The 20,833-nt window shown below is 36.8% G+C and overlaps 1 protein-coding gene across 5 annotated transcripts; it reads left to right on the top strand.

The window, feature by feature from the left end:
- Nucleotides 1-1,704: 1,704 nt before the first annotated feature.
- Nucleotides 1,705-20,333, top strand: LOC106158574 (protein ECT2-like). Of its 5 annotated transcripts, XM_086996530.1 has the most exons (24): nt 1,705-1,978; nt 2,331-2,413; nt 2,821-2,997; nt 3,537-3,626; nt 3,912-4,019; nt 4,384-4,485; nt 4,871-4,970; nt 5,398-5,519; nt 5,842-5,904; nt 6,151-6,349; nt 8,020-8,150; nt 8,602-8,790; nt 9,135-9,245; nt 9,560-9,656; nt 10,135-10,216; nt 10,474-10,552; nt 10,854-10,973; nt 11,315-11,447; nt 11,956-12,110; nt 12,533-12,609; nt 12,991-13,171; nt 13,712-13,738; nt 14,257-14,394; nt 17,939-20,333. In XM_086996530.1, exons 1-24 carry the CDS (start codon nt 1,912-1,914, stop codon nt 18,038-18,040), a joined length of 2,733 nt encoding a protein of 910 aa, XP_086852656.1. In that variant the 5' UTR covers nt 1,705-1,911; the 3' UTR covers nt 18,041-20,333. The 5 variants fall into 5 exon arrangements, with proteins under 5 accessions (XP_086852656.1, XP_086852658.1, XP_086852660.1 ...); XM_086996532.1 differs by lacking the exon at nt 13,712-13,738; XM_086996534.1 differs by lacking the exon at nt 14,257-14,394.
- Nucleotides 20,334-20,833: the final 500 nt, after the last annotated feature.

The raw sequence follows: 20,833 nt of genomic DNA, 5'->3' as shown, positions 1-20,833 counted from the left end.
GCGTGACGGAATATATCAGGACTGATAAGTAGGGGCCTACCATATAATTATATAAGCGGAAAAGTCCTCAAACCTCTGTGTCAACATTGTTGGTCGGGACTGTGACTGATTGAAAAAGATCAGATATGTAATACGAGATAAGGAGTTTGCACAACCAGGTTTAGAATGCTTTAAACAAATCTTCAGAACATTGTTGATCAAATAAGCGTGTGAAAACAACATGTTCAGAACTATGCGTCTACGGCCATGCTAAAGATGCATATAAAGTGAATTTTTTCCAGAAAAACCAACCAAATGCCAGCATATAGTTTCAAGTAGTATAACTAAGAGAATTACCAAATGGTATTTTTGAATTTTACCTGAAAATGATGTTTAAACGGATTTTTCTGCTAGCATTCCTGTAGGCCTATATCAATGGGGCAGAAAAGTAGGTAACGAAAGTAGGTTAAATTTTTGACCAAAACTTTAAAGAAAGGAGCAGTCTAAAGCTCTTTTACCGCTGATCGAGTGATCTATTCAGTTTATTCCTTCGCATGCCGAATTTATTTGAGTCGTATAAGGAACTAGTAAAAGTGGTTTAAAATGTGTCACTGGGAATCCACGCTCCACCGATGCTCGGTTCGCATGCCCTACATCATTTTTAATAATTTTTATTTTATTTCTATGGGATGCTATCCAGCTATTTGACGTCAAAGACTAGACAGACCTTGACTTCATCGTTCTTCCTGGTTGATTATCTTAGGCCCATACATTTATTTACCCAGCGAGGCGACCCGAGTTTTTAAAAAAATCCCACTTATAGGCCTATAACAAAGCTGATCGCAGGAGCGAATCAAGCTGATTATTTGAAGGGAGGTCTGCGGATGCGAAGCCGACCGTTGGGTGTAGGGCCCGGTGAAGAGCCCAAAAAAGTTAAGGTATTTTAGAGGGCGAAGGGTTCCATTTGGTACTGTTTAGAACTACGTTTCAGCTCGTCAAAACTCTAATTTCACAAGTCGAAGGAAGGTCCTTCACTAAATCCGTAAGTAGGGAAGGAGGTGACCAAAAATGCCTGCATAAATTATCTCAGCTTTTATTAATTGCCGAACTGTGCTCACTTGTCTGCTTTTATTTCAGAACCCACTTGTTAATTTGGGAGATCTTTGGTTTTCTTTGGGCTTTCCCTTTAGTCTTTGTCGGTTTCTCCCGTTTTTCGTACATGGTCTCAATCAATCTTACATTAGCTGTGATTGTGAAGGCCTCTTTACATAACGTCTCAACTGACACATTTAAAGTAAGTTATGTTTTTTTGGATTCGTTCCCAGGGTATTATGTCAAGTATTAGTGGTTCACAACGGACCAAATTCTAGCACAAACTTTCCATTTTATTTCAATGCATCCACACAGAACTTTAAGTTCATCTGTACACAATCCAAAATTTGAGGGACAGAGGAGACATCATACCGGTACGTAATGATAAATCGTGTTTTTAAAGTAAGAGAGTGTCTCTTCAGCCTATGTCGCTTCCACTCAGTGTTCACTCTGTCGTCTTATACAATTAACAAAAGGGGGTCGTTCTTCTGAGAGCTACGCTGTTCATTAAAAGACTGCATTCTTCCAATCATATTAAATGCGTCGAGTAAACGTAAACTCACATCATACACCTCCTGTCAGAAACTCGTGCTTCGGTCTAGCGGTGCATTGTGGGTACCACGTGACCACTTGACAGCCAATACGAAATTAGGTCAATTTTGAACAGCCGCCGCAATTCGAAATGTGATGTTTACGTTTGGATCAGCCGTAAAATTATAGCTTCCAGTTCAATTAAAACACACGCGTTTCATGGTTGTTTTAGATTCGAAAGTTAAGGAATTCAGGACCAAGTGGCCAACAGATTTGGCCTCCTGAGAGATTCAGAAGAAAAAGAAAAAGATGGCGGATTCCTTGTGCAGTACGAGCGCTAGCTGTAGCATGGAAACTTTGGCTGAGTCAAGGGAAGGTAAATCCTACTTTTGATTAATTTATCCTCCAAAATATTTATACATCAAAAAGCAGCCGTGTCTGTGTATCTGTTTGTTTGTAATGACGTGCGTTAGAATATTTAATAATTGGATTTCAATAGAACAAGACTTGCTTTTTCTTGATGAAATGTCGCTATCCTCTCTTTGGTAAAGCCACTGAAGGTATGGCCTTCCTTTATACCTGAGAAACCAAATGACATGGTTCAGATTCCTTTGCTTCTTGAAACAAATACTTTGTGTCTCTTAATTAGAGTTTTAAATGATTGGGTTGATCATCAGAACTGACACCTGTCGATCAGTGAAACACGCATCTATTTTTCATTTTTGTAGAGAGGAGGACTTTGGAAGAAAAGCGATTTGTTATTATTAATAACTGCTGTGAAAGACACCCTAAACTTTTGGGAGCTGTGAAGGTACTGTATATTATACCATCAGTTTGAGTTATTGCTACCATTTGTGAATGTAATTAATTAATTTTATTGTGTATTTTTTCAGACGTTAGAAAGCAAATGTAAAAGATTAATGTCTTAAAAAGAAATGCCAATTTGAACACTGGTAGTGCCTCAGACTTTCTATACACAGCAGTCCAGCCATCAGTTGCACTGCCAGTTTCTTCAGAATTTCATTGATTTTTTTATTAGTGGCTGTACAACTTCTTAGTATAGAATTTACGGATACTTTTCTTTGTGTTGCATATTGGATTTTGGTTAATTCCTATAAATATTAACCATTCAGTTTTTTTGCAATGACTCTCAGGTAGTCTGCTTTTGCCAAGTTACCAGAATTGTAATCAGCCTAAACATTTTTTCTTTTATTTTAGCAATATGGCCTACCTGTCTTCTACTCAGAGAGTGGCATGGATTTTGCCAGGGATGCAGACTATGACACAGTATTTGTAACAGACAATTTCAATGATGGAACCTACTTTAGGCTGAGGGGAGAGGAAGTCAGAATTGCAGGACCCCCTGTGGTTATTTCAAGTGCTTCTAAAAAGGAGGTTGGTTTCATGAGTTGTAGATTTTATTTACATATTAAAGAGAGATTAGAACACAAATATCCTAAATCCTAGTTAGGTGAGGGATGTTGTTGCTGGAAATATTAAAAGTTTTAATTTTGCAAAAATTGTTTAAATAAATTTTTTATTGTTATACATTTGATTCTGTTTCTTCAAGCAAGAGGTAAGTATTGTTAATAAGCTTTACTATTGTTTAAATAATAATCTGGTTGCTGAATGATTAAGCTTTCTTTTATTCTTGGTCATATGTGGTCATATTGTGTCTATATTGAAAGATGGGTGCCCATTGGATAGTTTGTTCTCATTAAATATATAAGTAAATCTATAAGAAACTTGTTGGGTTTTGTATTATATATTCCAGAAATTTTGATGTTATGTATGTGATGGGTAAATTTTTTGTCCTTTTTACCAGGTTTGTTTTGCTTCCTTTTTTTGTGTGTATGTATGTTTGTTTTATGAATAAAAAAAAAAGATTTAAACAATTTTTATACCTCTTTGTATTTGTTTACCTTGTATTTCAGCACATTCCATTCAGCTCCCGCCCTCTGTACTGCACCTCCATGCAAAACCTCATTATGTGTTTTACTGGTTTTAAACAGAAGGCAGAACTGGTGAGTCACAGTGAAATAGGAGACTTTAACTGTCAATATATATTTATATGTACCCAGTAGTCTTACAAACATTATTGACATTTGGTAATTGGGACTGACAGTTAGCTTCTTCTATCTGAATCACTGACTTAATAATGGAAAACTGCATTTTCACGATCTGATTGTATCAGTGTTGACTGTGAATACCTCATTATTTACTTTAAACTGCAACGTGTTACCTATTTTTTTGTTTTTTATTTATTTATTTATATATTTATTTATTTATTTATTTATTTCAATTTCCAGTCCAAGATGGCAGATTATGTCCACCACATGGGAGGCAGTATAAGAAAGGACTTCAGCACCAGAGTGACGCATCTGGTTGCCAACTGCACTGGAGGAGAAAAATACAGGGTACGTGGAGTGAAGTTCAATATTAAAGACTCTCCGGCAGGGATTTAGACAAGATTTTGAGATTGGTTATCTGAATGTATTTTCTTAATGAGACAGCATGCAGCGTTCCCATAAACCCATCGTACCAATTCCATTGATATAATCTGAGGGGCTTCTTGCTATAGTGCTTTCAGTGTAATCAGCTAAAATGTCTGGCATGATCAATTAAGCTAGTATGATGGGTTTATGGGAATGCTCCCCCTGCTACAATTTTTAAAAAATTAAAAAATAAAAGATAAATGTCTCCAAAAGACTACTGTACGGTTACCCTGGATAATGGCAGCTGGCCAGAATAATGGTAAAAAGTTGTTTGTTGTCTATTCAGGCAGCGGTCAGTCTGGGCACTCCAATCATGAGCAGTCAATGGGTCCAGAAGGCATGGGAGGCCAGAGATGACCTGGAGTTCTCCGCCACTGAGGAAAGGATGGTCAGTCCTTGTTTATTTATTTATTTATTTATTTATTTATTTATTTATTTATTTATTTATTTTTTTACTTTAAAATTTGTGAGTCCTGTATTAATTAATTAATTAATCAAGTTAGTTAGTTAGTTAAATTTTGTTTTAATAATTATTTTTCGTAATTGTTAAATATTTCTCAGTCTGATTTGGCTAGTTACTCTTTTTTTTAATTGTTCAGAATTTACTGAGTACAATTCAAGTTTTTATTCATCATTTATTAAGCATGATTCTGTTTGTGACTACCATAAGTTTTCTTCTTGTGCTACAATGAAGATGTACACAGCACCACACACTTCTATGATGATCTTAATCTTACTACTTGTATATTATTATTGCTGTCTCTTGTCACTAGATGGAGTACAGGATGAAACCATTTGACAACTGTTGTCTTGGTTTCCTGGGGTTTCCCGCTGAGGAGCAGAGACACATGGAGGAAGTCACGACTGCCAACGGTGAGATACCTGAACACATGCCTGTAGACAGCAATTTAAAAGAGGGTTTTTTTAGTGAAAAAAAGTGGAGCTTTTTACTCCCTGGGTTGATCCAAGTTGAGAAATGATGTAGAACCTAGATTGAATTTTGAGTCAGGTCAGACTTTTCCCTGGACAAAGGGGGTGATATTTTCAGATTTGGTGTACACTACATTAGTCATAAACCTTTTCTGTGTCACTCTAGCTCCAAAAAATGTTGTTTTTTATTGAACACCTGTCTTAAAATGTCCTTGCAGATCCCTCCCTCCTTTATATTATTTTTAATATGGGTTTGTAATAAATATATATATATTTTTTATTGCAATATGTATAAAAACAGTTGCAGGTTTTATTATTATTATTGTAATTATAAATGGTCATCAGTGTTAGTCTGGTCATGCCATTCCAGGTGGTCGCCACGTCCCCGCTGGAGACTCTGACTGCACCCATCTGGTGATAGACCACAGTATCAGCAGTAAGGACGACGTCCCCTTTGAGATGCACCACAAGCTGAACATGGTGACGGGAGAGGTAGGTGACAGGGAGGATAATTAGGTATAATATGGGAAGCTGGGTGTCCAGTTTTTTGTTGTCAAAGTTCAGCAGTAGCGAGATTTTTCTGACTATCCTTAGATTTCTGACTTTTTGGGAGAGAAAAATATCTATTTTGAGATTGATGCAGTAGGTACCATGCCATATATTTCAAGTTTTCACTAAATGCCCTCTCATCTGTCGTCCAAAGAGTGAATGCCATTTGATTCCCCTGTTTTCATGAAGAAATAATTGACTTTATGTTAAACTAATTTTAAATAAGAAGAGTTCTACTGAGGCATCTGATTCTGTTTATTTCCAGTGGTTTTGGGCCAGTATACAGATGGAAGCATGTGCTGAGGAATCCATGTACCAGTTTGAGAAGGTAACGTCAGACTGATTAACTTTTCTTAATTTTCTAAAAAATTCAAATATAATTTGCTTTGTGATTTTCAATTCCTCTTATTGATGGATTGATTAAAAACTTAAGTATAATTTAGCTGGTCTACCCTTATGAAGCACTTCTAGACTTGCTATATTGCATGATATATAAATGGATAGGGGGGAGGGGAACAAGAGAGAGAGAGAGATGCAGAAAGATACTAACACATCAGTTCAAATTTCTACACAGATTGAGAAGACGCCTTCGTCGGCATTCAACACTCCCAGCTCCGGTTCACGTATGAGGAAACGTAAGCGTCTGAAGGACACCCTGACGCAGCTGGCCTCAGACGGGGAGCTGGACTCTCCTATCATATATCACAAACGACGCTCCAGCGAACACATGCTGTCGCTGAGTGCGTCGCTCATTGATGTTACGCCAGACGTAGGTGAGTGCGGGTTTAAAAGAGTGCGTTTTGATTTGTGGGTAGTAAATTACAGGTAAGTTGGGAAACCATGTCTTAGCAACAGAGGCTTAGCATGATAGATGTGCGATTTCAACAATTTGGTTGGAAAAAGATTGATTCTTACTTTGATTCTTACTTTCTCTCTAACTGTTCTTCTGTCTGCATGCTTTCATTTCTGTGTTTCTGTATCTTTCCACCCTTGTAGCACCGAAACCAAGCTCTTCGAAGACTTCATTTTCTCCTAGGAGCCAGAATAGATATGCTTTCTTCCCTTCTCCTTCCTTCTCTCCCTGTCATAACAAACGTCTGAAGGTCTCTGGGTGCATGAACTCGCCAAGTAAGGCAACGGTTTCACACTTCAAGTTGACCCAGGGTAAGTAGACCAACTCTAATTTGACCAGTGAGACACCTCACTAATCTATGAAAATAAAAGCATTTCTTTTTCTCCTGAAAGCAATGAGCTGCCACTCTCTCAGAGCTGCACTTGCCTCGGAGCTCGTTCTCTGTTTACTTTGGTACTTTTCTCATTGATGATCAAAATGGTCGTTTCATATTTTATCTCCTCTGCTATTTTCATCTGTTATCTTTAAAAAAACTGCTTTCATTGCTTCACTCTCCAAGTCTTGCCTTCTGTCTGCTAGATTCTTCACCTTCACTAGACTTGCTGACATCCATTGGTCAGTCTCCTTTGGCCACTGTCCTGAATGGGTCAGCTGTCTGGCCTTCACAGGGACCCCTCTTTGGCAGCGTGCTGTCCCCCGTAGTGGACACCCACAGTCCAGTGGTCAGTGAACTGACCCCTGTGGCGGAACTGGAGCGGGCATTTTGTGAGGAGGGTAAGGGATTCACAGGAACAGGGGGGTTAGTTCCTTGGGGGTGTTCACATAGAACACATTCAGAACAGAGGACTAACAAAATATGGCGAACCACTAAAATGTTTGCTTGCTTGATTTTGGATTAGACACTGAATAGATTCCCCACTGGGATTAGGCAACAAGTATTCAAGTGGATTGGCCATATTTGATCCGCGGATCTGTTAGTCAGCAGTTCTGAATGTGCTCATAAATATCTCTTTGCTGTCATGTTTATTGATAATCGTTGTTATTTTTCTTGGTCTGCTTTCTGTGTGCTTTAGACATTTTCTTTCTGAATGATTTGTAGATAGAAATATCAGTATCGTAACTTATTCTGTGTATTAACTTCGTCTGTCCTTCTCTTCTCTCTTTCTGTTTATCTCTCCACTCTCTTCCTGTGTGTGTGTGTAGAGTCCATCAACTCCCCTTCCTCCCCCATCTCTCCACGCTGCAAGGAGCGTTTGGCTAGGGAGCAGTCATTAGTTGACAAGAAGGTAACAGCTGTTACTCCAGGTAGGTAGAGGGAGCAGTCATGGTGTGTGTTAAATGTAGGAAGCTGTTAATATATTCTGCTCTCTGTGAAAAGGTGGCATTTTGATTTTTATTGTTTGAAAATTAGCTTTGAACTTTAATTTGTACTGAAGTGAAGGAAAAAGGAATAAAGTGTGATATTTTTTTTCACAAATGTTATTATTGTACTGTTGGAGATGTGAAAGAATGAAAATTGCTGTCAAGTTGTAGATCTTATAAGGATTTTGATTCCTCTCTATGTTAATCCTTTGTTACACTATTTTTCAGCCACTCCCCTAGGTTTGGAGACTGCCACCCCTGGGGCCCCCACTGCCAATATCAGCAAGAGGAAGCAAGTGATTATGGAGCTTCTTCAGACAGAGAACAACTATGTTGCCATACTGGACACCGTGCTGACTGTGAGTAGTTTGCCATGGAATTCCGCGTTTTAAAATTCAGTTCTGATGGTTTCTGAGATTCGTCAAAATCTGCAATAAAATCCAGGGTTGGGGAGGGGGGGGGGGGAATGAATATTCAGGTTTTTTTTTTTTTTTTTTTAAACCTGGGGTCATGTCTGTTATATTGAATGGGAACATTTTACAATAATGGATATGGTATTTTTATGCAATATTTTTGTACTAGTGTGGAATAAGTGCTTACTTTTGTTAATTGTTCAGAGCAAGAAAGAGGTCCTGACTTTCTTTTAAACAACACCACTTTTTAATACAGAATTGTGGTCTTGTCTCTCAAGTTATCTATTTAAAAAAAAAAAACTCAAAAACTATTTGTTTCAGATATTTAAAGAAAGGATTGAAAATTCAGAAAGAGGTCCTGACTTAATTCATGCATGGAAAAAACAATTACTTTCAGATCTTCAAAGAAGGAATAGAGAATCCTAACCAGCCAGGAGGACCCCTGCTGCCACCTACAGATGTGAAGCTCATCTTCGGCACCATCCCCTCCATATTTCAAATCCACAGTAAGATATGTGAGGAGCTGGCATCGCTGGTGGCAAACTGGAGAGAGGAGTGCAGTGTGGGCGACGTGATTGTCAGACATGTAAGTTGTGGCCAACAAAGTGTGACTCTTTATTTTTTTGGGATAATATTCTCATTTGATTGTTCGAGTGGGATGATTTTAAAGGGGAAGAGAGAGCATAAAATCTTTCTTTCTTTACAGACTAACTATATTTATGGCCAAATTTGGCATAGATCATAATTTACTTTGACTTTTTATTGTTGTTGCTATGATTTTACATCTGGTAAGTAATCAGGTTATCCTACTGTTTCACTAAATGGCAGACTACTCCTTGTAAATGTGATTTCATGCTGTATTCAACCCAACCAGTATTTCCTTGGTAAATAAGGCCAATTTTTCATCTGTCCTCTTTTCTTCTTACTTAGGCCAGTGAGCTAACGAAAGCCTATCCACCATTTGTCAACTTCTTCGAGCAAACCAAGGCAACTATTGAAGAATGTGACAGGACCAACACAAGATTCCATGCTTTTCTGATGGTAGGTTTCATTATTTTTAATATGATTTGTTTATTTACTTTATTTTATTTTAATTATTTTTTTAGCAAGCAGCAATACTGATATTTGCTAAATCATGTTTACAGATTAATGATGTTATGAACATGAGCACCACCTAGCAGTATCAATGCAATAGCATTGATTCTTTATATAGATATATTCATGGGTGATCCGCCCCTGGTCCCAAGCTACATTTTCAGGATAATCAGTTTTAACAACCTGCTTGATCTATCAATAGATATAAAGATCTAGACATATAATTATTATTGACCAACTTATGTGCTTGATTCATCCAGGTCTGCAAAAACAAACCAGAGTGCTGCAGGCAGACGTTAAAGGAACTGCTGATCAGACCTGTTCAGAGGTTACCCAGTGTGGTTCTACTGCTGAATGGTAAGGCTAGAGCTTAGCCATGTTGGCAACATTGTTTGTACAGATAAAACTAGTAACATAACAATATTTCTTTGATCCATAAATACAGGGGCCAGTTTCAGGAAGTTGTCATTAGTTACAATTAGAAAAACTAACGACAGAACTATCTCTCTAACGAGAACATTTAGTAATTTTCAAATGGTGTTTCAGGAAACTGTCGATAACCCATTTCTAAGTTCTGTCGTAAAGTTCACTCGGGCCCAAGGATAGAAACGGATAAATCTGAGCATCATCGGATGCGAGTGCTGTTAGTTCTAAAACAAATATGTAGATAAATTCAAATCCTGATATGGTCCACATACTGCTAGATGTGACATTGCAATTAACCCATACATCTGCAAACCTACAAACCCAGAAACCTGTAAAGCCGTTTTGGATTTTTTAAGAGAGATAAGAAGAGCATACTTTGTTCATTTCAAGTTTCTACTTTTTATTACAGATATAAAGAAGCATACCAACAAGAACTTCAGCGACTACGCAGCTCTTGAAAAAGCTGTTAATGCTCTTAATGAAGTTTTAAAGTAAGTTTTTTTACATGTGACCAAGAATATTGTAGTAGGTTAATTAAGCCAGAGCCAATTCAGTCTCTGTTATGATGAAATATTTGTAGAAGTGGTTATACTTTTATATTTTACTTTCTTTAAGTGGAAGTAAATCACAACATGTTTATGACATTCAGATTGAGAATAAATTTGATCAGCGCAGTCCGTGAAATGCATGTTTGTTATACACAATATTTCATTTTGGGATATATTTATTTATTTTTTCTTTCCTCCAGACATATCAATGAAGATAAAAGAAAAACAGAAGGTCAGGTGGCCATGTTTGAAGTAGTCAATGATATAGAAAACTGCCCGGTAAGTGACAAATTTTTAGTATTAAATTACTAGTAAAGTTGAATTTCTATATAATTAGATATTGCATTAATTTAGTTTCCTTTCATCCAAGTCAGCTTTTGTCTCACAGGAGTAGCAATGGCTTGTACTTTTTGACCAGATCAGAACCTACTTAAATTTAAATATATTTATTAATTTATTTATATTCCCTCCACAAATTCCTGCCTCTGTCTTGCAGGAGTTTCATTGAATTTTACATGATGAGAACCCATTTAATCTTAATGTTTTAATTGATTAATTAATTAATTAATTTTCTCTCCAGCCAAACCTACTGTCATCCCACAGGAGTTACATCACCAAGGTAGATGTGATAGACCTTTCCACAGAGCTTAGGGGCAAGGGAGACGCTCTCACGCTGTATCTCTTCTCTGACAGTCTAGAGGTGAGGCTTAATTTGTAGTCATCTTCAAAATGATTTGAGGATAAAGACGGAGGGGTGCCTGGAACTGACCAAGATGTACCAACTTGTTGCACATCAATAAATAGCTTATTTCAACAGCTATTCATTTCTTATCATTATTTTATTACATAAGGGTTACATAAGTAAATATAATAGTGTGAATATGGCAACAAAAATGATTTATCACCTGACAAACTTTGATTTGCACCTTTGAAATCACGTTAGTCTGTGTATAGAGACTGCAATACTTCCTCATGTTTAAAGAGAATTATCTTTCATTTTCCCCCCAATTTCATATTAGTTTTTATGTATTTCATGTTCAGATATGCAGAAGGCGGAGAGCTGGCAACTTCAAGAGCCCGGCGCCCTCCAAGACGCCGCAGAAGCCGTACAAGCACATAGAGATGCTGCCATTGGCCTCCGTGAAACGCGTGGCTGACATTACGGAGGGAGAAGGTGAGTTAGCAGCCCCTTTTGTCCTTCAGTCTTTCGTTCATTGTTCAGCAGATAATGATTCGCAGTTAACCCAATTTCTGCTGGACGTGGGTTCATGCTTATTTTTGTGAAAGGTGAATACTTGGCTTGTCCTTCAATCAGGCAAGTGTCTGGCTTTTTTTTTTCTTTTTTTTGACTGTTTCAATTTTTGGATGGCCACTAAAGAATTTTATTATTGAAGCATATGGAGCGTAGACAACATATTTCAGTAAAAGAATGAATTTTACACTCCCTGTTTCAAAATCCTGGCTGAAGACTGCCTTCAATTTCAGTGGATCAATTTCAAAGTTTATTTCTTTTCGATTCCTAAAGATCTGATTAGAAAAATCAAAATAGCAGTTTGCTTTTTAATCAGACTTATGCTAAAAACTAAATGAAAACGCCTTTGAAATTATTGAAATGGTTAGATAAGTTATTTGGTAATACTACCAGTTTTCCTAAGTCTTTTTTGCTCTTTTTCTTTTTCCAGACTGCAAGAACGTCTTCTCTCTGATCTGTCGCAGCAGCCTTGACGCCCGCGAGAAGTTGTACAGTTTTTCCCTGTGTACAGATGGTGTGAGCAAGGAGGAGTTCTTACAGACCCTGTGTAAGGGTATAGCTAGCACCACCTGTAAGACAGACTGGGTAAGTAGAGAGAGAGTAGTATATTTACAAAACCTGTGTAAGAATATAGTTAGCACCACCTGTAAGACAGACTGGGTAAGTAAAGAGAGAGTAGCATATTCACACACATGGGGGGTGTTTTGGAGGTGCTGAAGGTGCGGAAGACCTGCTCTGCAGGAAATCTCCAGGGCCTCCCAAAACAGCGCAGGTCTGTTAGTCATGTATTGTACTTCTGCACCACCCGCTAACGTTCAGAGGATCTACCTTATCAAAAATCTTGCTGATCCTTTGGTTTTTCAGGGGACTGAATGAAAGAAGTTGGCATAGTAGAAAATGGAAAGCTTACCGTACTATTATTATAATTATATATACCTATTATTCAAAATTTAGCCGTTCTATGTTAAGAGATATTTTAATTGCTATGTATTGTTCTTTCATTGCAGGAGAGTTTGTTAGTATCTCTGGATGCCAAAATGTTGGACATTGCTGCCTCAGACCCTGGCAAGCAGGTCCTGAAGAGGTCAGTGCTCATTTGTTATTTTGCTCTTTATTATGAATTTTTAAGAAAAGAGTTCCTCTGATAGAAGTTATGTGGGCATCATAAAGTTTCTTTTTTCTTTTTGAATATATGTATAAGGAATTGTATAAGTTACCAAAAAGGTCATTACTCATTTATTGTTTTTTTCTCTTCATTTTAAATTTTCATAAAGTAAGGGAGTTACTCTGACAGTCCTGATATGTGTAGGGTCCCCCTCATCCAATATTTATAGATATGAATATGATAGCTACAAATAAAATTTACTCATAATTGTATAATTAGTCATTATGTGAGAGTAGAGATTAAAAAATAATAATAATAAAATAAAAGAAAAAGAATAATTATGTTAATTTTTCTCTGCAGGTTTGGGAAGAGAGTCAGCAGAGCATTTTCCTTCAACAAGACCCCACGCAAGCTGAAGCGCGCACTCTCCAGCATGAGTCCCTTCGTAAAGGAGAACCACCACGCCCAGGACAAGGATGGACGCATGCCGTGTACGCCCAGACAGGAACTGGGAATGAGGCTGGCGACCTCTGACCTCAATGTAGGTATTTCAGCTGGTGTTCTGGCATGTGATGGTTTATGTTGTGTTCTGGAGTTTGGAATCTGGGCTTTTAGAAGTCAGAGCTGTACGCTTGGGAAGCTTGGGCCATTCTAGCTCCTGTGTTAGATAATTCTGATGAGGAGAGTTTTGATATGAAATATGTAAAAAGATGATAGAATGTCCTAATTTTTTAGCATTTTGTAACAAAAAAATGAAGAAAGCTTTGAAGAAACTTCTTGCTGTTTGTGATGATTATTACTGAAATTGGAATATTATGTTATTTGGCTCATTTATTTATTTATTTTTATATATATTTTTTTATTATCCAAAAGGGGGGATGATAATCAATATAAATATTAAATATTTTATTTAATCTTAATTTATGACCCCATTTATTTTTCTTTTTGAGAGATATTTATATTTTTGCGTTAGAATGCTCAGTCATCCCAACTGGTATAATTTGATAAATGTCAGATATGACGCATCTCTAGTGCTAGAATGCTTTATGAATCCATATGTAAAGTGTGGTTTAATTTCTAGTCATCCAGAAAGTTTGGCTCTGCGTGGGTAAGACATTTAGACTGTAGATGGCACCACTAGCCGCCCAGTGCAGTGTTGTTTCTAATAAGCAGAGTTCAGACAAGAACTGGCTTGGATCGGAAAATTGCCAAAGTCAACAGGCAACTAATCAACCAGATTGCTCTCCTGTGGCCTGGTGACTTGAGTTTGGCATTTTTTTCCCCTCCAAGTCTGCAATATTTCTGTCTGAACAGACTTTTCGTTTGCTGCTTGTGTGTTTGATGTGCTACAGTTGCTGGTGCTTCACTCGCGGGGGCTGCACGTGTTCATGGCGTGTGGTGCGGAAAGGGATTTCTCTGCATTTACAGCTGTTTTTCAAACATACCCAGATATGCATATTTTATTATTATTATTTGCATATTTTAGTAACTCTTGTATTATAGTCCTTTGTAGTTTTTTTTTTCCATCAGATTTTAGATTTCTGTCATTCATTATGCATTTTTCTCGGACATTGGTTATCCATTAGATCTGCTTTACATTTTTGCTTATTTATTATTTTTTTCAAGGACTTTTTGACTCCCAATGTTTTGCCTCTAAACATGGCCAACAAAAAGAAGATAAAAAGCAAATATAATTCCGCTTCTTCCATCAGCGGATATTTGTACCAAACGCTTAGACGTGCGCACTCCACGTTGTCTGTGGACGTAAGTGCTATATGTTCCCACGTTAGCATGGTGCGGGGCTTCCGTTACTAGGGGCATGCACTGTCGCAAAGGTTGACTGTCACGTATGCATGTGCTTGATATGTATATATGTTATAAATAGGTTCTATTATTTCATACTGTTTTAGTGTAGAGAGGATAGATATTTCTTACTAAAATGGAAGATTTTCTGTGTTTACTTTTTCCCCTTCTTCATTTTGTCTCTACTTCACAGTTGCTTGTGAGGCAAATTTTATAAATGTTTTGGACTGTGGACAAAATTTTGGGGTACTTTTTGAAACTTGAAAGTAAAAGTACCTGAATTTGAATGAATAATGATTTATTGAGCACTAGGTCATTTGATTAGAAATGATGTAAAGCATTGAATTCAAGTTTAAGGGCAGGTAGAGCAGTGATACGTGAGTACGAGGAACTACTTTTATCTCCAGGAATTAAGTTTTTTTGTTCAAAAATAATAAACTGGATACCTTAAAGACAGTCTCAGTGGGTTAGATTAATGTATAGAAGCAAGTTCTATGTAAAACTTTGATCAGATTTGTATTTTGTGAGATTGTTTATTATTATATTAATAAGTCTGAGTCACAAAAGTCCTGTTAAGACAACTAGAATAAAGAATTAGAAAACGAAAACTATTTATCATGATTTCGGAGCACAGCCAGAAGTACTTCCGGCTCAAGGTCACGACCTCGATTTTCCCACGCTTACGACCAATCACAGCAGGCTTCAGTCAGAATGAGATAGACGTCACGACTACACAGCGAAACTTGTCAGACATGTAAGTGCCGCCTGTCCATCTTTTCGGTACATGTACCGATCAAAAACGGAAAACGTAAAGCCCAAAACGCTCTTATACACGTAACCAACTTTGTATGAGCACAAATATTGTCATTTATTGTGAACAGGATAATATGATAATCAGACACACTTGAGACCTGTGAAGCGCATACTCACGTGTCGAGGAGTAGTTTCGCCATTGCCTCATATGTGAGTCCTAACTCAGCTTTAAGTGTCCTCCACCGCCCCACCTCCCTCCCAACATACACAGTCTGAGTGCTTCTTCGTCTGTCTCTAATTTTCTTTCGTATCTTTCGAACTGGAGTGACTATTTTCTTTCGTCCCCTTTTGTCGCTCTCCTCTTCAGACTTGACGCGCGTCTGAGCCATGTTTGCTGTTTTGGCGCCAAATAGTAACATCCGGGTCTCAGCCGTAGTACTTCATTCATAGTAAACCGCGAGACTTAGCGAGAAATTGCGCGTTCTGAAGCCGTACTGTGAGGTGGTAGCTGAGTATTTAAGACGAGTCGTCTTTTATTATTTAATGGAACTTAAAAACGGTATTAGGTAGCTTCATTTTCTGAACGGTTTTGGATAGGATATACCTTGGTCATTATGGGGAAATTGGTGAGATTTCCAGGAAAATTCATTTTCGTGCTATTTTAAGGGTTTAACGCGCTGAGACTGTCTTTAAACCATTTTCCTTGTGCCAAATTTTCAAACTTGTGTAGTAAAATTTAGAGACATCTTTCAGGAGACGTACTGATGTTTGAAAATTAAAGTGGTGAGTTAGAAATACTTGCTGGGCCCATTTGAACTGATCAGTGCACAAATTTCACTGTGAAATTGCCAGTTCATCTTCTGTAGACTTGAACCAGGCATGCTTCATCATTGTTTGTATACAAGACGTATTCCAGATGTTTGCTACTTCTGCTGAAACCAGCCTGCTGAATGAGATCATCCCAGTTATCAAAATTTTGCCAAATTGACATCTTTTGTCCTACATGTGGCAGCTCTTGCCCCATTTTTAGCAGTTATTATACCAGTTTTGGCAGCTTTTATCCCATTTTTCGCAGCTGCTATCCCTGCTACTTTTGGGACTGATTTATCCTGCTGCTTTATATCGAACCATTTTTTGATTGAAGGACAGACCGAGTATGAAAGGAATGTTTAGATTTTAAAAAAAATCATGATATAAATTATTTACATTTCAGCTTGCTTCACCTGCTGAGTTACTTAACGATTTGTCTGAGGTGCGTGTGTCCCAGATACTAACGGCACCTCTGTATTTAAAAAGACACATTAATGGAAGGGTGATCCATTGAGAAATATGGGATCGAAAATATCTGCGCTGTGTATAAGATCGTACACAGTCCAGAATTAATTTTCTTGGGCCAAACCACAGTGGTTTTGTTACACTGTTCATATTCTTGATGGATCAATCTTTTTATGTAAATTTTCAACACTGCAGTTACCTTCTAATTAGGTGTGCACATTCAAATTATTGAATGCATGATCAAGAAAAAAAAAATCCATCAAAGATCAATCACTCATTTCTGTAATTCCTTTCTGCAAGAATCTCCATTATAAATGCATCTTGATTTGGGGAAACAAATAAAATATGGAATATGGGTACCCTCTGTCACAAATTATATCATGATTTCACCTCTGATATTGTGTTGGTTGTAACTTAAATGTTGATGTTATCAGTTACACTTCACACTTGAAGACGATGCCACTGAGTGCTCCTGCCTTTTTCTAGCTTGCGTATTGGATACTAGTATAGGACTTTCTCACTGCAGAACTTAATTGGGATTTGAAAAAAGACTTAGTGATATCACCACAAGCCCTGTGTTAAATAACTGGATCCAGTTTAATATGGATGTGTATTTCGGTATTTTAAATTAAAGGACTTGGACTGACTCTCTGACTCTCTCTCCCTCTCTCAAGCAAATAATAATTATCTGGACTGAGTTTTATTGGCAGTGGTGGGCCAGTTGTTCGTAAGAAAGAGCACCAATCAACTAGACTTAGTGGACTCTGAGTCCTAAAAATTCAAGTTTTTTTTTTTTTTTAAATTAAAGTGGTCCAACATAGCTAAAACATGGAGAACCCTATGCAAATAAAAATCGTTAATGATTAATCCCGTGTTCAGCAATTTGGTCTGCTGGTGATGTCACTTGGTCTATTACAGTAAGGGAATAGACTTGTACTGTATAATACTAATGTGGTATCTATATATCATAAAACTAATCATAATCACATTTATAATGTTAGATCAGTGCTTGCTTTGAAAGCAACTACACTAATGACAGTACAAGTGATATGGGATGATAAATTAATATTTATGGGCACCTAACAAATATATAACTGATAACTGATTCAGTATTTTACCTTGATGAATAATCATTTTCTTAGAGAATTCAATTGTAAACCTTCTAAAGAAAATGTGTTGATTTTGTTCTAAGGGTTATGGTCTTAATTTTGTGAATATATGGTTGTACATGTAATAAATGTTATCGTTTATATTTGTTTGAAGAATAAGGATATAATTATAGACTTGATGTTATTACGAATAACTGCAAAACAATTGTTTTTACTTTGCCAGATACAAATCTGCCTCTTACTTTAATTTCATTAATTTAAAATTCTGTTATAATCCTTAAGCCTCAGATAAATTTACAGAGTGAACATATTTTAAAGGAAATGATAAAAACAAATCCTGATGTGTATATATCTGTATTATTTTCCAGGACATTGCGGACTCTCCCCTCCAGTCGTATCCCAGCACCCCCTCTCTAGTACACAAATTCAACACCATAGGACCCGCTGATTCTAGGAAACTGGGACTATAACAAACAAATACAGTGATAATTAATATATATATGTATGTAACATATCTGTATCAAATTCTGTGTACAAGGACCACAGTTTTTTCCTTTCCAATGGCAAGATCCGCAGAGTTTAGGAAACTGGGACCACTAAGGGATATATTTTGAGTACGTGTAACACAATATAAAGTGAACAAAGCAAAATGAACAGCAGGATTAAAGGAGGCCAGATAATTTGGACAAGTTTATTTATTTATTTATACAGGGATGTGATTTTTCCAACTAACGACCCACACCATATTTTTAGACTTTTTCACTAAATGTCCGTCTCATCCCTGTTTATTGCATAATAATATGTGGCACATCATAAATCTGTCTATGGAAGTGATTATGCTCGGGACATTAGCCTAGAACAACTAGATCAACAACAAAATCTGCAGAGGGTGAGGACGCTGGGACAATGGAACCGCGTCCTGAGAGAGAAAATTCCTCTTGGGGTACATGGACACAGACTGAAGTATGAGACTGTCCTGACATGAGCTTTTCCTTTTCTTTTCTTTCTTTACTTTCTTTTTTTTTTTCTCTGCAAAATCACTGAATTACGAGATTCCAATTCTGAGGGAACCCAAGATGGATCCAGAACCCTTGTTTTAAAGGTACATACGAACCGAGCATCGGTGGAGCATGGATTCCCAGTAACACCTGTAAACCACTTCTACTAGATTCTTGTATGACTCAAATAAATTCAACATGCCAAGGGATAAACTGAATAGATCACTCGATCAGCCATAAAAGACCTTTAGACTGCTCCTTTCTTTAAATTTTTGGTTGTAAATTTAACCTACTTCCGTGACCTACTTTCCTGCCCCATTGACATACAGCTTAGAATGCCAGCAGAAAAATCTGTTCAAACATCATTTTTGGGTAAAATTAAACAATGCCTTTTGGTAATTCTCTTAGTTATACTACTTGAAACTATATGCTGGCATTTGGTTAGTTTTTGTGACAAAAAATTGACTTTGTATGCATCTTTAATGGTCCAATGATAAATGTTCAGCGTTTTGAAAATATTTATTTATAACCCATGCTCATATCTGAGTGGATTGTCATTTCTATTAATTTGGTCAGTGTACTCAAGGTATGAAATTGCAATTACTGTTATTTGTACAGTAAACGGATGGTAGGGCAGTGTAATAGTTGTTACTGTGTACTATAGTTATGGTATGTCATGTAATTACTGTTACTGTTATCTGCAGTGATGGTATTGTAATTACTGTTACTGTTTCATGTAGTGACAGTACTGTTTTGGGTACTGCTATGTCAGAATTGCTACTGTATGTAAAAGTTAACATCATGTAAGTTATACTGGTATTTTGAAAGTTACCCAATCTTTGTCACTTATAATTTGTCTGTTAGTGCAGTAATTATGAAAATAAGAATTAGGAAAACAGCATAGAAAAGATGTACAAAGTGTCCTTCAAAACGGTTTAGATTTCTCTCCACCTTGTGTGCATGTGAAGACAGATGTGTGAAATTCCCAGTTTTGTATCAGTTTTTGAAATGCCAGTGGTCAATATTTTATTTCCCTTTTTGATGTGCACCCCCTAAAAAGTATTGAAAATGGCAGGACTTGGTACAAAAAGTTTGAAGATTTAAATCCAAGTTTGCATTTATTCAGATTATTACATTAATCCAACAGATGTTTAATTGATTTTTCAACTAAATGATTAATTATGAAAACGAGGGGAAATATGAAATCCTCATTGTTGTTGAACTTCTTTGTGGAGAAGTTAGTAATGTAAATTTTTCTCTAGATTATATGATTGTAACTTAATAATAAGTGATGTTGATTTGAGACAAAAATGTAAATTATTATATCTGTATGATTATTGTTCTGCCATGGCTGAGTCTCGGAAGAGAAGAAAAAACAGGCCTTACACAAAGAAATAATAATAATAATGTGTAGTAATATAAGAAATTATTTTCAACAACCAGTTTTTCTTTTAACGTAAAGATACAACAGACCTCTGCTGCATATATGAAGTATGTTTGCGATCTTTTGTGATGCCGATGCTATGGTTTGAGCCAAAAACGACTTAAATGCCACAAATTGGGTATTTGTGATTGTAAATGTGCAGTGATTTTAGAAATATGCTGATACTAATTATTTAATACATTCAGATGTTTGTAACTTGATTTCTTTTTCACTGGAGGAAGATAACACTTAGTGTCAAGAGTAAGAAAAAATGTGAAATAAACTTGGCATATTGATGAGGATATGGCTGATAATAAGGAGCTACATTTAGTGCTCAGCATTTTAATGTTGTTTTCTTGATTTCTCCTTTTCTTCCTCTGGGGGAGTTATTCTTGTTTATCAGTATTAACCTTAAAGGAAAACCTACTTTTTAGCTTTAAAATGCTCTCTTTTAGTGAACTAAGGGAAGCGAAGTTCTTGTAAATAAAATTAGTAGAGCCACATGTCAACTGTTAGAAGAATCGTCCAGTTTAACGAACGCATGCACTTGATAGAATCGCCTCATGAGGCACTTGTCTAATAACCAGGGCGTTTCGTTTCCTAAGATGGAGTTGATAGTGGACACAATTTAGATAATGATGAGGTTGATGCGGAAGACGGGGAGTTAACAAGTCAAATGAAATACGACAATACAGATAAAACATGCAAAATGACAACATAAACTGCCTTATCTCAGAGCAACCGACGTTGGCGTGACAGTTCGCTATTTTGACACCCTATGAAAATATATCTCAATTTTGTATCGGTAAAACGCAGCAGTGCCCAGGACGAGGGCAAGTGTA

This window comes from Lingula anatina, chromosome 10 (genome assembly GCF_051362555.1).
Source record: "Lingula anatina isolate TDL-2025a chromosome 10, LinAna3.0, whole genome shotgun sequence".
NCBI lineage: Eukaryota > Metazoa > Brachiopoda > Lingulata > Lingulida > Lingulidae > Lingula > Lingula anatina.
Note: the sequence above shows the minus strand (reverse complement) of the source record. Positions and strands in the feature narration are given on the sequence as shown.